Here is a 17,871-nt window from a genome sequence, read left to right as displayed (position 1 = left end):
CTTCCTCTTCACAAATATAGCAGGACAACTCTAGGGAGAAGCACTAGGTCAAATAAGACCTTTCTCTAACAGATCTTGTAACTACACCTTAAGCTCTACCAACTCATTGGGTGGCATCCTATAAGGCCTTCTAGAAATAGGTGCAGTACCTAACACTAACTCGATCTTGAATTCTATATCTCGATCCGGCGGTAAACCAGGTAAATCATCAGGAAATACATCTAGAAACTCACAAACTACCGGAACATCCATGATTCTAGGGGTCTGGATAGCATAGCAGTGTTGTGGAGGTCTAGATCTCTGGGAAGTGGCACTAGGAAAGCCTCCTTGCTGATAGGATCCCTTAACATAACGACCCTAGTGGAAGTATCAATGAGCACTCCATGGCCGCTCATCCACTTCATTCCCAAGATTACATCTATACCTAATCCCAGCAACACTACCATATCGGCCATATACACTCATCCCTCTATTTCGATACTCACACTTAGTACTATTTGATTTGTAGAAATATTACTTCCAGCGGCACTAATGCAATAACTACCTATGGGTAGTGTAACTACCTTCTGATTGTATTTTGATACAAAAGCTGGACTCATAAATGAAAGCGAAGCACCGGAATCAAATAGTACAACTGCCGGATGTTGATTCACAAGAAACTTACCCGCGGTGACCACCTCTCCTGAGGGTATCTCTGTCACATTGGTGTAGTTAACATGTCCTTGACGAGCACCAAAATTCCCCTGCTTCTGATTGTTCTTCTAAGGATATGACAATTCTTAGACCAATGACCTGTCTTACCACAATTCCAGCAGGGCCTGTTAGCTGGTGGAACAAAAGAATTCCCTGGTCCTGTGGTGCCCTTTGGAAGAGGTATAGTAAATGCCTTCTTGAAACCAGTCTTTGCCTGATTCTTCTTCTGTGGCGGCCGGTACCTAACAGCTATAGCCAGTGGGCGAAACTGAGTCTTCGCCACTAGAGCTTTAGCCTGAGAGGCACTTGCCTCAAAGGTCCTCTTGTGATTTTTGGAAGCAGCATAGACATTATTGTTATTCTCTTGAGTAAGAGCATCACTTACGAACTCATTGAAAGTGACACTCTTGTTGTTTCCCATGGACTTCATCAGTTTGGGACTAAGCCCTCTCTTAAAGCTGGCAATTCTCTTTGCTTTTGAATCAACAAACTCTGGAGCGTACCTTGCTAGATGATTGAATGCATGAAGATATTCAGTGAGTGTCTTGGTGCCTTGCACTAGCTTCATGAACTCATTGTGCTTTATGGCCATCAACCCGAGAGGAATATAATGACTCTTGAAGGCCTCCTGGAATTGATTCCAAGTGATATGGGCATTGTCAGGTAAGGTTGACCTATAATGATGCCACCATATACCTGCTGGTCCTTGTAGCTGATGCGAAGCATACTCCGCCTTCATCTGCTCTATCAACCTAAGCAAACGGAACTTGTGCTCAAGCGTGTTCAGCCACTCTTCTACCTAGAGCGGCTCTTCCACTTCTTTGAAGACTGGTGGCTTGGTATCTTGGAATTCCTTGAAATCACTAAACTGGTTGGGCTCTGGTCCCTGTCGTTGATTTCAGCCCTGTGCTTGATGTTGGGCTAGGGTACACATGGCGTCCCCCAACGCACGCTGACCTTCCATGAGCATGGCCAACAGATCAGACGACGTGGGCGGTGGTGGCGGTGGAAGATCATCATCACCACTACCCCTAGCATGGCCTGAACGTAGATTGCGCAACATCTACAGAAGTGCATTTGTGAGTAATGAGGGATGATGTCAGATACACTACAGATGAATTGTAGAATTATGCCAAACTGAACTTATTGGAGAGATTAATTTCATACAATATACAGAGGCACAACAATTCATCCTTATAACATCACCAATAACTTTACTCTGCACATTCTTGCGATGCATACGCTTATATGCCAAATGTTGCCAACATCAAAGCTGGACTTTTATTTAAAGCCCACATCCATATGGAGCCATATGCAAGTTCCAGAGATTACATCCAAGTCTCTAACTAAAATTAAGTTACATGTTCTTCCAGAAGAAAGCAAAAGATACGCTCTTGTACATCTAGCTTAATGCTACAGCTAAACTACACATCTTCATCAGTGTCAGCATCGATCACTCCTTCACCATCTTCATCCTCGACCGGATCGAGTTCCTCCTCTTCTTCATCTTCATCAGCTTCGGGTACTGCGATGACATTGGCATCTAAGTCCATGCCATTATCATCAGTGAAGATCACCTGTGGTCCTCCCACCACGGGGTATGCTGGAATAGGATGAGGAATTAGATTGGGATGATTATTAAGACGGTGAACATCAATCTGTAGTTCTTCAATTTGGCAGAGGAGTTCATTCTCTCTGATTTCAGCTCGAATTCCTATCATGACCCTAGCATTGTCCCTGGTTTGAGCCAGACAGAGTGCGTCATCTCGCTCATGAGTCAACTGCATGATCTGCTCATGGTTAGCATCTCTTTCCCTGACAACATGTATGAACTGCTGCCTGTGGTTTTCCAAAGCACTCATAAGACCACCAATGTCATTTTGAGCTATCTTAAGCTCCTTACCCTTCTTGCACGCACACTTCTTCCACATGAGCTATTCATTCAGTGCTTACCGAAGGGCTGTCAAGGCACCGACACAAGTGCCCTGGCGATCCTAAAACAATTTCAGAATAGCCATCATAGCACTCATGGCTGGCCCTGAGCTCTGTGCCCTTTCTGCCTCAGTCATTACCAAGGGACCATCCTCAAAATTCAGCCACTCTGCCTCAGATAGGGCTACTCGAGGAATGGACTCAGCTGGTCCGTTGATCAACTCGTCACCAAATTCCTAACAAATATCAAGTAGAACTTCCAAAGCTGCCATCTGTGCCCCTTCCCAAGGGGTTTGTCCATCCGCTTCGACGCTCCAACCAAGCCACTGGGGTCTGTTTGCGTGAGGCGGGACAACCACCTCAACATCCCTCCTTCAGCCTCCCCTTGCTTCCAAGTATAACGAGGTGGCTTCGCATATCCCACTGAATGTAGCACCATCCACAACAGGGTTGGGGTGCCAAACACGTGCAGGAATGTGCTGCTCCTGGGCGGCAGTGCTGGTGCGGCCATCTGTAGTGATATAGCAATTTGGGTGTGAGAGGATTATCTTACAGGATGAGAAATATATAACAGAATAATTAAAGATAAGGGAGGGAGTGATGCAAAATGTAATGGCATGAGTGAACATGATGCATGCACGTTTCGTACGTCCTCACGAATCTTAGAAAATTTTAAAATTCTAGAGACATAGACGGTGGCATACATACGTTCTCTCATATACGTATCTAGTCGAGCTACACGTTGCATTGTTAGTGTACCTGCAGACAAATTCATTGTAGCCCATCCCAACAAAAGAGAAATAAGCACACAATGAAAGCAGTAAACTAAGATACTCTCATATATACATCCCCGGATATATATACTTCAGTATCCAAAGCTACCCATCAGATATACCCACAATTAAGCACCATCATATGTACATGTGTGCAACATGTTAATATTCCGGTAACCACAACTACTCTCTCCTAGACCGACAATTAGATGGTCATGCTCTCACAACTCACACTTACCTGGCATAGAGGCAATTGATATATACATTACCACCCAAGCGGATGGCATCCATACAATAGCACGCCGTATGGACGACAAAATAAAATGCAAGCAATTACCCCCCAAAGTCATTACTTAAATAAGCCACCTAAAAGTCCTTATTTGGGCATAGAGGATATGACCACTGGCACACTTAGATAAATTTCAGATTTGAACCCACCTATATATAAGTAGCTATAAGTTGTCAAAACTGATTTTTGCAAACAAAAACCTTTGTTTTAAATACACATATGACATGTTTAATGTTGAATCTAGCTCTGATGCCAGCTGTAACAGAATCGACCAATTTATAAGAGCACAAGTACGAAAGCAATCACCAGAGTGATCAAACCATCATACTTGAACCCATATAAACCCGGTAGTCAACTAAAACCATGAAGGATTTCAAACCAACTTGCATACAACCAAGATCATAGCAATTCAACATAACAAGCCACATGTTACATTCATTTCACAAGTAGTTCACAAGTACCTCATACATCAGAGTTCACATAATTATTACAAAACGAGTTCACAAATAGCGGAAGCAAAGTAGTTTGAGACCATCACACACACTTAGTTCAAATACAAGCTAGTTCCATAGTCATATCCAGCAAAAGCATCATGATAAGATAATATAGATGATCATGCCCATGATCTAGTCTTCATCCCCCGTAGGGTGGAGACAATACTTGCAGTAACTGTTATAGAGCATGTCATCTACAACAAGGGGGAATAAACCCTGAGTACGAGAATGTACTCAGCTAGATTTACCCGTTGTAAACCAAAAATAAATGACACCAAGGATTATGCAAGGCTTTATCGGTGGATCATGCTTGGCAACCATTTTGCATAAAAGCTTTAATGATATAAGAGCATAATTTATATTATGAGTAAGCATCAAGTTATCCATATTAACCTGTCAACTAGATTAGCACCTGTACTAGAGCAAGCAATTGATTAACTCCAAACATTAGTAACCATATCCAGTATAATGCTGTATCATCATCATTATCGATTTAACCACCAAGTTCCATTAAGTGCATCTACGTTGCCGCTGCTCAGTCAAGTTCTCACTATCTGGGAGAGATGGCGATTTGAATCGATTCCTATCCAGCCGGAGGGGTATTCCTAACACAAACCTAGGCATACCGCGCGAAGGTAGCCTTAGGTCACCTTTGGTACAACTCAGGAATCGTGGTTCCGAGCAGCGCCGTACCCTCAGGGAGTCCACTCTGCCAGGTGGTCAATCTCACCTAGGACTTACGCCAGTGGCTCCCTGCACATCCTTACTACAGCTAGGGTGCGCACTTTCACTTCTCATTCTTCTGGCCTGAGTTGAGCTACTCGGCTTCACGGTCGGAATGAGTTATCCGGCCAACTAAGTGATAGGCATGCGTTCAACATGACATGAGGACGTACAGCGAATCGATCCTTAACCAACACAGACGGGGATAGATCCACACCCAAGACCTCCTTGCTTTGTTGCTTCTATATCGACATCCCGCCCGGTCACAATTCATTATTAACCCATGGTTATCTTCCACGATAGCAAATATAGCCAACCGTGACCAGACATCATCCTAACTTGCAGATGACAGGAAATCACCTAACTTTTACCAGTCTAAGCAAGGCTAAGCTTTGATTCGCTCCTGGACCTAAATAGGATTTAGGGTACATATACTGGCCAAGGAATAGGTATATATGCAACAAGTGTTTGCATCCAATTCCTATCACTTAATGCATCAACAAATAAAGATACTCAAAGGAACCATTTTCAAAACATAGGAGACTTAAAATGCTCCGAGGCTTGCCTTTCAGAAAAGATGAAGGTTGGTGATGGGGACACTCAAGAACTTCTTTGTTGGCTCCTTCTTCTGGGGCCTGCGCCTCCTGCTCCTGAGCTTGCGGCTGCTCCTACGGAAGTACTTGCTCGAATTCCAGAAGCGTGAGTCCCTCTGGAACACCTATTGTATGCATATGCATAGTATAAGAATCATGCATGCACAAGAGATGGAAGGTGATGATGAAATCTATAACCATGTATAGATGGATGCATGAAAGACACGATGATACAAAATTAACATCTATTTTACCGAGTAGGTGCATATCTCTTTTTAGAAAACAAGAACGGCACACTCACCAAGCTCTAACAACCTAAGATAAAGTTGTTCATCTTCAGTAAGAGGTCTAGCACCTGCAACTAACAAGTTGTTTTAATTAGCCTAGCATCTAACTCATCACATCAACTCATATCAAGCAAACAAGTTATTCACTGCAATCACAGTTTTCAGGCTGCAAACAGCAGCAGATAGTTTTATCCATAACTGGAGTTGTACTAATCCAAAAGACATGCAACAAGACAATATGGAAAGCTTATAGAATTATCTACAACTTTTGTTTAATTAATAAAGTCTAATTTAAATTCAAGCTAGGTCAAACAGACTGATCTTACAAAACTGTTTGTGGATTCCAGAGACTAGGCAGTTGGGAGTGCTGACTTCCAACTGATATAACTCTCACACTACTAGGCCAAATGCCTTGAAATTTTGACACAAGCTAGATAAACAAGTTTCCTACAACTTTGTTATTGACCAAATGTACAGCAAACATCAAGTTCACCAGTTAATTTGCTTAACTCTAAAATCTGTCCAGAAAGTCACTATAAATGAATTATAGTGAAAATAATATTTCATTACATACAAGAATAACACCATGAGTACTACCAATGTTACCAACAGTTAACATACATCAAATGAACACTAGAAAACATAGTGACCATTCCTAAATAAATTATTTTCATGCCTTTATTAATTTATTTAGATAATTAGGTTAAATAATAAACACATATCAAATTGTACAAAAAATTCCACAAAAATTACAGTAGGTTATACATGTCTCCAATAGGCTACTGTATAAATTGCACAATATTCTAACAAGTATAACATCCTACACAAAAATGACAAGCCAGCAGGGCTTAAAATAGCATAAATAGGAAACCCTAGTTAAAAGTGTCAAGCTATAGATTTTATATTTTTCTTAGCATCCTTAATGTACCATGACAAACCCCAATAAATTTCATGAGCATGGGATTCATATAATAATTATTAAAATTCACACAAGCATCATCTAATCATAAAAGGGAAATTAATAACTCAAAAACTATTCAAGCACTGACTCTCAAATTTTTACCAGAGCTTCTAATCATTAAGAGCAGCTCACCATACAAATTTCATAATTTTTGGAGCACTGGAACTTTAGATATGAATTAAACAAGTTTGCATTCATTTAAAAACACATTTTAAGTTGCAATTTAATTCTTCCAGAAACTTTACTATAAGTGTTCATGTTATATTTTTCCTAAATACTACACGTCATAAAGATCCTAACAAAATTGGAACCACCTAATTTGGATTCACCAAATTGGGGATATAAATTTTACAAAGTTGCATTCAAAACTGAACAAAATGAACTATCTTTCTATTCCACAGTCACTGACAGCCTAGGTCCACCGGTCAGTCGGACCCGCATGTCAGCAAAACAAAAACAGGGGAACGACGCGGGATCGGCGCTAGCTCACCGACGGCGGCTTCTCCGGTGAAACCGACCCCACCAAGGTGTTCACCTCACTCTCCCGCATCGATTCATACCAGTGGTTAGCATAGAGGCGCACTGGAGGCGGCTCGTCGCCGGCCATGGTGGCTCGGCGGCATGGCACGATGGTGCGCCGGTCGGCTCCGGCCATGGCGAGTCCAGGCGAAAGGTTCTACGGCACCACGATGCTCAGGTGAAACTATTCGTGCTAAGCTAGTTCTAGGAGATGCTCTTGGAACACCTAGCCACGGAGAGGTCCGCGCGGCGGTGAGAGCGCGACGGCGCTGTCCGTCGTTTTCGACGCCGGTGAGGTCACGGCTCGCCGTGAGGTCAGCACCTAAACTAAAGGACACCCTAAGCTAGTACTATCATGAAGAAGGAAAGGGAATGGGTGAAGGCATAGAGTGATGGTGAGCTAGCCGTGACGGCGGTCAGGGAGGCAGTGAACTCCGACGAGGGGAAAATGGCAAAATCCGCCCTCACCGTAGCTCATTAGGTCCAGCGAACACGTCGAGCCGATAAGGAGGAAGACGATGAAGCTCATGACTAGCTAGAGGCAGCAATGATGCAGTGGCGAGGGAGCTAGGCGATGGCGACGCGCTCGGCAACAATGGCGGAGGTGCGGCGCTATGCTTCAGAGCGACTGGCGAGGCAAAATGGACACGACGAAGCAAGTAAGCGAGCCAGCGGGCGCATGGCGTTGTCATGGCAGCAATGGCTAGACGAGCGAGGGCAACACCGGCGTATGGCTGCCACTTGGCGAGTTCAGCCTGACACCGGTCAGCCTTGATGGCCTGAAGCCGAACGCCATCAGAACTCCATAAGTCTGACTGACAGCGAGTTTTGGCGACGATAAAACTCCTAATCTGACTGACACGGTGCGGGTCGCTAGAGGGGAACCCCTCTCTCCAGAACACCTCATACGGAGCACCCCAACAGTGCTTCCGTTTGGTCTCCGTAACGCCACGGGGACCGTTAGCCACCTTGTGGCACAACGCATGATTCCACCTCCCACGAATGATGTATTCTGGGGTGATTGAACACGTCATGGAATCTTTCCATGACCACCTTATAGAGGAGCCAGAGTCACCCTCTAGCTCTGACTCCAACAGGGGAATCCATCACCCCTCTTGGGAATGCTTCATGACGGGTACCCCTGAGGGACACGTTGAAAGCATCTGCGAGGAGGAGGCTACCCCAACAAACAACCTCAACATCGAGGCTGAGGGGGAGACTACAGCCCCACCTCGCACGCTCTCAGAGCGCCCTAGCAGGGATGCATCGGTCCACTAGGCGTCACAAAGTGGTGGGCAGCGCACCGTGGTCTCGGTGCATCAGCGTCTCTACCACAACCATGACACATGCAACACCCTTGATGCTCATAGGCATACCCACGATGATCCAAGAGATGGATCTAGCCATGGCTATCACCCTTGCCATGGCAGATGCTATGACAGTGACGAGGACCGAAGCCCGAGCCCTGGCCTGCTAGGGCCTCAGGCCTTCGGTCGACACATCCTCAACGATGCCTTCCCGCCAAGGTACCGACCACCAACTAACATCCTGAAGTACTCTAGGGAAACGAACCTCAGACTATGGCTTAAGGATTATCAGCTTGCCTGCCAAGCTGGTGGTGTAGATAATGATGATTTTGTTATCCGCAACCTTCCATTGTTCTTGGCTGATTTGGCACGAACATGATTGGAACACCTGCCGTCCAATAGAATCCAAGGTTGGGTGGACCTGAAGGAGACCTTCGTGGGAAACCTCCAGGGCACATACAAGCACCCTGGTAACCCATGGGACCTCAAGAACTACCAATGGAAGGCCAAAGAAACCCTCTGTGGGTACATCTGATGCTTCTCCCGACAGTGCAACGAGCTGCCTAATGTTGCCAACACCGACATTATAGGGGCTTTCCTATCTAGGGCCACCTGTGAGTCTCTGGTTCACAAGCTGGGACGTAAGGGTCTACGAACCACCAAGGAACTCCTTGACATCACCACCAACCATGCCTCGGGTAAAGAAGCAGTCAGAGCAATCTTCGATCACCTCAATGGCAAGGCGAGGTGGGATGTGGACGCTAGCGAAGGTGCCTCGAACTGTCCTACCAAAAAGAAGAACAAGAAGTAATGGTGCGAGGGCTCTCTTGTGGCCGCTGCTGACTACAGGTGTGGTCGGAAGCCCATGGAGGGCACTCTGAACCACTTCAAAAAACTACTCGAGCGCCCATGCCCAAACCATGCCTTCCCCATCAAGCATCTATACAAGGACTGCACCCTCATGAAGCAGTTCTTGTCCGGAGGCTCCAACAAAGGGGAGCATGGGAAGGACCCTGACCCTACCACAGACGATGCCAAGGGGTAGGACGATGGCTTTCCAACACCAGATGGCTGCCTCATGATCTTCGGAGGATTGGAGGCCAATGACTCCAAGCACCGCCAAAAGATCGTGTGCTGTGAGGTCTATACGACCAAACTAGCCACGCCTGCCTTCCTCTGGTGGTCAAAGTCCACCATAACCTTCGACCGGACTGACCACCTAGAGAGCGTCCCACAACCAGGGAGATATCCACTCATAGTTGACCCGATCATCAGTACGAAGCGACTCACCAAGGTACTGATGGATGGGGGTAGTGACCTTAGCATCATGTACGCCGAGACACTTGATGCCATGGGCATCGATCGAGTGCATGTCCAGATGATCGGAGCACCTTTCCATGGTGTCATGCCTAGAAAGCAGGCCCTACCACTTGGGCAGATCGATCTGCCCATCACCTTTGGGGGTCCGTCCAACTATAGGACAGAGACCCTCACCTTTGAAGTGGTTAGATTCCACTGAACTTACCACACCATCCTAGGACGACCATTTTACACGATGTTCATGGCTGTCCCCAACTACACCTACCTCAAACTAAAGATGTTGGGCCCAGATGCGGTCATCACCGTCGGCACCTCCTTTTAGCATGCCTATGAGTGCGAAGTTGAGTGCTACGATCATGTCGCAGCAATCGTTGCCTCCACAGAGCTCGTGGCTCTTAGGAAGGAGGTCGCTGAAGAAACACCCAACCCCAAGCGGTCGACCGGGTCCTTCAAGCCAGTTGAGGGCTCTAAGGAGGTCCTTGTAGACCTTGGGAGCATTGAGGGCAAAATGGTGCGCATTGGTACCACCCTTTCCTCCAAATAGGAAAGCGCGCTCATCGGCTTCCTCCGCGCCAACAAAGACATCTTTGCGTGGAAACCCTCGGTTATGCTAGGCATTCCGAGGGAAGTCACCAAGCATGCCTTGAAGATTCACCTAGGCTCTAAGCCAGCAAAACAATGCCTGCATCGCTTCAATGAGGGGAAACGTAGGACCATTGGCGAGGAGATCGCAAAGCTTTTGGTGGCCGGATTCATCAAGGAAGTTGTCGGGTTCATAAACCTGGGGTCCCTCATAGATCGGGTTCCCAACAAAAGCTTGGCCCAATAGACAACATTGCAAGCAACACGCAACTCATGGGCCGGCCAAAATACCTAAATGACAGGATAGAAGGATGACCCAATCTCCGACCAGAAGGCCTGGCCGAGGAGGAACGGTGCCCGCTTCTGACTCTGGCCCACCTCTCCGACTGGAGCGCTCACTTTGGTCTCTAGCCCACCTCTGGATAGCCTCTCTGACCAGAAGGCCTGGCCAAACAACACTTCTGACTCTGACCCGCTCCTCCGACCGAGGATGCGCCAAACCCCTACTTAAAAGCTCATCTCCGGCTAGCACAATCAGAGCTAACTAGGACCAATCGACCAGGGACACCCACTCGGTAGGGACCAGGAAACAGATAGAGAAAGTAAGGCAAGGCACTCAAGTCAACCACAATATCAAGGACCATACCCTGCATGCCTATAGGACAGTACCCTATAACCTCCTTGATATGACAGAACCCAAGCAGTATTGTAGGCGCCGACATTTCCCCTATAGTGTTGTGGGCGCCATCAAACTCCCATACCAGACAAATACGGTAAGGCTCCCCCCACATGCCTCTAGGCATCAACAGTGTTGTGGGCACCGGCATTTATCTTACCAAGCGAATATGGTAAAACCCCTCACATGCTTCTGGGCATCAATAGTATAGCAGGTGCCGACATCTGCCATACCTGAAGAAGACGACACAACCTCCCACGTGCATCTGACATAAGATAGTATTGTGGTCGCCTACCATCATCTTGTACCTACTGTAACAGAACCGACCAAATCATAAGAACGTAAGTACAAAAACAATCACCGAAGCGATCAAATTCCTGTACTTAAGCTCCCATAATCCCGGTAGTCCGGAAACCACGAAGGATTTCAACCAACTCTCGACATACAAACCAAGATCGTAGTGATTCAACACAACACATCATCTGTTACAACATTTCACAAATAGCATTCGGATTACATCCATCAGAGTTGAAATAGAATATTACAAACCAAGTTTGAGTGTGCGGAAGCAACATAGTTTAGTACAAAACATCATAGTTTTCAAATACATTGCCAAGATCAGAGTCATGTCCCACAAAAGCATTAACAGGTACGAGAACTAGTAGAGACCGTGCCCAACGGTCTAGTCTTCATCCCCAGCAGGGAGAAGGCAGTACTTGCAGCAACCAAAGTAGAACTGATCATCTGCAACAGGTGGGAAATAAACCCTGAGTACGAGAAGGTACTCAGCTAGACTTACCCGACGAAAATCAGAAATAAAGGACATCAAGGATCATGCAAGGCTTTTCAGGTGGGCTAGCTTGACACAGTTGCATAAAAGAGCTTATGATTATAGTAACTAATTTAAACTTAGCATCAAGCTTATCATTATTTACCTGTCCGCTAGATTAGCACCTGTACTAGAGCACTCACTTATTAGGAGCAAACAATATTAACCATAGCAGGTATAATAAGGTTGTCATCATCATATCATCATTTCCGAACCATTAAGTATTAAGTGTATCTACATTGGAGATAAGCCCGTCAAGTTCTCACTAACCGGGAGAGACGGCGACTCGAATCGAATTACAACTCAGCTGAGGGGGTATTCCTAACTCTCACCCTGGCATACTTTGCAAGGGTAGCCGTGGGTCACCTTTGGAACATCTCAGGAACCAAATTCGTGGGTTCGATCAGCGCCAGCACTCTCAGGGATTACCCTTCTACCAGGACGACCAGGACTTTTAAATCACCTGCCCTTGGACTCACGCCTACGGCTCCCTTCCGAGGCACACTTTATACTTATCGACTCCAGGCCTGAGGTGAGCTACTCGGCTTCGCGGTCGGTCTTCAGGCCGGCCAACTAAGAGAGAGGCATGCGTTCAACATGAACAGGAAAGGCTCCAAGATCCAGTCCTTAATCGACACAGACGGAGTCACTGCAAACCGGCAAGCCTCCGTCCGGTCTTCATTTCAAATTAAGACTGGTTCTTTTCCACGATAGCAAATATAGCCAACCGTGCCATATGTATCATCCTATATCTCGCAGGTGACAGGAAATCACCTGACTTCTACCGCGTTTAAGCAGGGCTAAGCACTACTCGAGCCTGAGCTACATAGGATTCAGGGTAACCATATCTGGACAAGGAATGGGTAACCAATGCAGCAAGTGTTTGCATCCAACACCTAAACTTAATGCAACAATATATGTAATAATAATACTGTAACTGCAGTTCGGAAAATAGGAGGCTTAATATGCTTCGGGGCTTGCCTTTCACAAAGTTGCAAGGACGGTGGTCAGGGCACTCAACGGCGACCTCGTCTGGCACTTCTCCTGAAGGCTGCTCCTCCTGAGTCTCCGGTGTCGGCTGCTGCTGCTCGTTCGGTTCCTCGAATTCCAGTAGGGTCACTCCTTCCGGTACACCTATTGCATGCCGATGCAAAAGATAAATACCATGGATGCATAAGGTATGACATGATGCTCATGATGAATGGATCATAGTAAGTGTTTACGAACGCATTACTGGACACTCGTTTACCGAGTAAGACTAGCCCTATTCAAATCACTTTAAGCATGTTTCTAACTTAACTGAAAGAACAAGATTAACTTACCTAACTTGCATAACCTAAGATAAAGATGCTCATCTTCAGTTAAGGGCCTAACACCTAGGAACAGTACCATGAACTTAGAATAGTAAAGACATACTTAAAATAACAGTTAAAGCTTCATATGCAACAAGTAGCAACTTAATTCTATCATAACCAGAGTTCTATAACTCCAAATGACTTGCAAGAGGACATTCAGGAAAGCTTATGAAATTCTCTACAATTTATTTGTAAACATCAAAGCATGATTCTGAAGTTGACCAACTCAAATTCCAGAAAATCTAGAATCTGTCCAGAATTGACAGGTTTACTAACTTAATTATTTAATGATGATGCAAAAGCCCAATTTGACCAAACAAAGTTTACCAACTTGTTTTTCATACCTAAGAAACATCAGAAAGGATAGTGCTAACTTCTAAATAAATTATTTAATATCCTTTTCCAATTTATTTAGTTACTTAGGTGATTTAAGCAATATATATTAAAACTATTCATAAAAATCTACAAAAATTACAGTAGCTATCTCATGCTTCACATAGACTACCATAAAAATTTCAAAGCCATTGAGTAAGTATAACAGTCTACACAAAAATGATAAGGCATACTGGCTTAAAATGGCATAATTAAGAAATCCTAATGAAAAGTGTCAAGCAACAGATTTCACATTTTTCCTAGCATCATTATAGCATAATAATAGTACCCATAAAATTTCACCTTCACTGGATCTATAGAAAAATTATGAAAATTCCCACAAGATCCACCTATTAATAAAAGGAAATTCTATAACTTAAAAACTACACATGCACTAGCTCTGAAATTTTTACCAGAGCTTCACCTAAGCAATAACAGACTGCCCACCAAATTTCATAATTTTTGGACCATAGAAACTCAAGATAAAATTCAAACAATTTTGCATGCTTCTAAAAACACATTTCAAACTCCTATTTAATTCATCAAAAATTTCTAAAACATGTGCTCATATAATATTTTTGTTAAATACTAGACATGACCAGGAACCCAACAAAATTAGAACCATAGCATTTGGATCTATATACTAGGAGCTACATATTTATGAATAACAACACAATTCGGTGAAATAATAAAGTAAACAAAATAAGAAAGACGATCTACTGCAGTTGGGCCGGCCCGAGGAAACGGCGGCCCGCGACTCACGCGCTGGCGCGGCCCAAGACGCGGCTTGGCCCACGCTGGGCTCCCGCCTGATCTTGGCGACTGACGTGCGGGACCCGGTGTCCGCCAACCCCACCCGTCAGTGAGACGAAGACAGGGGAGACGGCTCCACCGGCGCGGCGACGGGGAAACTCGCCGACGGCGACTCCTCCGGCGAATTGGACAGCACCTGCGTGCTCCCCAAGTTCCCACGCGTCGATTGACCTACAAATCCGAAGCTCTAGCGGTCCTTAGGTGCTCCGGCCACGGAGCGCGGCGACTCGGCCATGGCGCACGGCGGCGCTCGGCCGTGTCCCGGCGCGGCTGGACCAGCATTGGTGGTAGCATCTACACCAAAGCAACTACACATGATGGAGAAGGCTAAACATGAGCTAAGAATGGAGGAGGGGAATGGTGCCGTGCTGTCCACGGTGAGGTCACCGGCGCGGCCATGGCGCACGGTGTAGGAAAGGTCACAGCGACCTTACCCAAGCGCTAATAGCCCGGCTAAATGGTGGAGAAGGTCGCGAGGAACACCACGGAGCTACGACGAAGACGTAGCGCGCGTTTTCCTAGTGGCGCTCGAGCTTGGCGACGGCGAAGCAGGAGCGGCGATGGCGGAGCGGCGGCTTGCTTGCTGTGGCGAGCGGAGAAATGAGAAACAGGATGGCGAGTGCGTCGGGCAGGCGTGGGGTGGCTTCAAGGCGCGGCTGCAACGCCAGGAGGCGCACGGCGCGTGGCCAACGCGGTCAGCCGGCCGTCGACGCGCGGCGCACACGCGTCCGGCGCTTTCTGAACCCGGTCGGCCATGTTCACTGAATCGTTCTTCTGAAAACGCGATTCAGTCATCGTCGAAGGTGACTGACAGAGCAAGTTTGTCGACGATTAACTCCTAATCCGTGACGACCTAGACTACGCCATAGTTAACAAAGTTGATCATCTATATGGGAGCTACAACTCTGTCCATTGGAGCTCGAGCTGGTTTGGCTTTGATAAGGAGATACACGGCTCCAAACATTGGTACACGAAACTGTACTTCGCATTAGGACTTAGAAAAATTTGCTAAGTATGGAATCAGCATGTACTTCTGACTTGTGGGCCATGTTTGAGCATGTTCTAGCCATTTTCATGAGTTGGTCATAAAACAACTTTTGTTCCTTGATAAATTAGCTACAACTTTGGTAAAGAGTGCACAGCCATGCAAAGCCTCTAAGTTGGTCTTTTGAATCAGTCAAACAGTGAGACTCCTAGGGTCAATTCAAGTCAAACTTGCACTTGAGGGCATTTTGGTCATTTTGATCTACATGAACAATGTTCCAACAAGTAACTTAAGTGTAGTTAAGGTGTATTAGACCATAATTAACCACTTTACAAACTTGTTATACCACTTCTAATGATCACATGGAATACAACAACTAAAATAAACAATTCAATCATATGTTGCAATGAAATGTTTCATATGTTTCATGGCTTGGTTGTTATTTTACACTTGTCATATTTCTACCATGTTGCCATGTTTCAAGGTATGAGAAATTTATGTTGCATTCATAGGTTGCAATACTATCATTCATAAGCACTCAAATACGAAACAAACAGAATGTGCGAATGTTGCATATGTATGTTTCAGTGACAATGGAAATGATGACATAGATGGTACACATGCTTATGAAATGAAATGCAATTAGTGGAAGCCAAACACCTAGGGTGTTACACCTACCATCATGGGCAGCAAGACTTAGTAGCGAACGTAGTCTCTCCCTCTCACTTGTAAGGCCATCCCCTTCATCTATAAAAGGGGGTGCATTATCTTCCAACAGGCAAGTTGATTCAGATCGATCAAGTTCACTAGTTCACAACAACAGAACCGCCAGGTTCAAACCACAAGCACACGCTTGAACACATAGCGCATAGCGGAGCTCCCATCACTCTTGGCCCCTCTGACTAGAGCCTGACTGGACCTCTTGTACCCCCATCTTTCTCCTCGTTTGTATCCCCACTGCAAACTTCGAGCACCTAGGCTTAGGAATAAAGTCACCGACTAACTCAAACTGGACGTAGGGCACGTTGCCTGAACCAGTATAAACCCTATATCATTGAGTGCTAGGCCACCTCCGATCACAATATATGACAAAACTACAAATATTTACATGTTGGTCACTTTCTGCATCGACAGTTGGCGCCGTCTGTAGGGAAGACACGTTGTACGTTCAACACTTTTTGGTCATCAGATGGCCCACTTTTCCGCCACCTTCGCCATGGCGGGCTCAAGTGATACGACTCGCTTCAGCTCACTGGAGTTTCCTACACTCCCACCTGTTGGGATGTGGGTTCCACCCATCTTTGAGCTATCCTAAGCCTTCCTCTTCGAAAGCCTAGACTTTGTCACCGACTGGCTCAGCGTACTACACCTCCACGAGGAGGCACTTGTTCCGACGCTCGTTGGAGGGGCACCCTCCATCAGCTCTAGGACGCATGACGACTTCAACGACAAGGCATTTGCGCTTCATTCCGAGCAAACTCTCTGCTCAAACCCCACTATGAGTAACATACATACTGTTATTTACTATCTCCCGCCGATTACCCGGAGGGACCATTTTCTCCGCACCGCAAACACCATACGACCGGTTCCCCTATGGCCTCGCGTCCCCCACAAACGCGTGTGCTCGGGGGCTCCGAGGGACACTAGTGCCACCCCCTCTCACATCCAAATTCGTGGGAATGGCGAGCTATGCTCCCAACACTTTCCATAGATTCTAGGATGATGAGGTCAAGAGCGACGGCTCCAGCATCATCGATGTGGCACCTAGCCACTGTCTGTCCTGAGAGTGTGCTATGGCAGATGCTCTATGGCAGCCGCTAGTGGTTGTGGAGTCTGCATAGACTCACACCCCTCTAGACCTGCGTGTGGGGGCCCTCACACTCACACAAGGGCATGCTGAGGAGCTATGGCAATAGCGGCAGAACCAGCCACCGCCTGTGCCGGCGCGCTCGGTGCAGCATGTTGCACCCCATGTGCATGACTCAGCGGCCGGTGCTCGGCGTCATGCCTGCTAGGTCCAGCACGACATCATTAACGAGGGGAACAACCCCCCATAGTTTGCTCGGGCTGGCCAGAACATTGCCGCTACAGCAATGCTTCTGTGCGGCGTTCCCGAGCCCATCGACCCCTCGGAGCAGGCGGTCTACCGAAACCTCTAGGCGCTGGTAGAAGCCGCCGCTGTTCAACAGGCAGAAAGCTCCACATCATGACTCTAACACATGCTCTCTCTCCCCACTAGAGGAGTAGGGACGCACCAGACAGATTGCTCCATCTGCCAAGTGCGGCTCGGGAGGCAGCGGCTGCGCCGGGGTCCGACTTGGCGCCTGCTCCACACCGACCGCCAGTACGCGAATGACTCGGTCCACAC

At 46.4% G+C, this 17,871-nt stretch overlaps 1 protein-coding gene across 1 annotated transcript; it reads right to left on the bottom strand.

Annotated features, from left to right (window-relative positions):
- Positions 1–697: 697 nt before the first annotated feature.
- Positions 698–1,285, bottom strand: LOC136543890 (uncharacterized). The gene has a single exon (XM_066536216.1). It carries the CDS (start codon positions 1,283–1,285, stop codon positions 698–700), a length of 588 nt encoding a protein of 195 aa, XP_066392313.1.
- Between the last annotated feature and the right edge of the window lie 16,586 nt (positions 1,286–17,871).

The sequence above is a fragment of the Miscanthus floridulus genome, chromosome 3 (genome assembly GCF_019320115.1).
Source record: "Miscanthus floridulus cultivar M001 chromosome 3, ASM1932011v1, whole genome shotgun sequence".
NCBI lineage: Eukaryota > Viridiplantae > Streptophyta > Magnoliopsida > Poales > Poaceae > Miscanthus > Miscanthus floridulus.
This window is presented reverse-complemented; position numbering and strand designations above follow the sequence as displayed.

Bases quoted from the DNA above. Each gene is read 5' to 3' on its own strand.
- LOC136543890 (XM_066536216.1), bottom strand. From the start codon at position 1,285: ATGGCCATAAAGCACAATGAGTTCATGAAGCTAGTGCAAGGCACCAAG.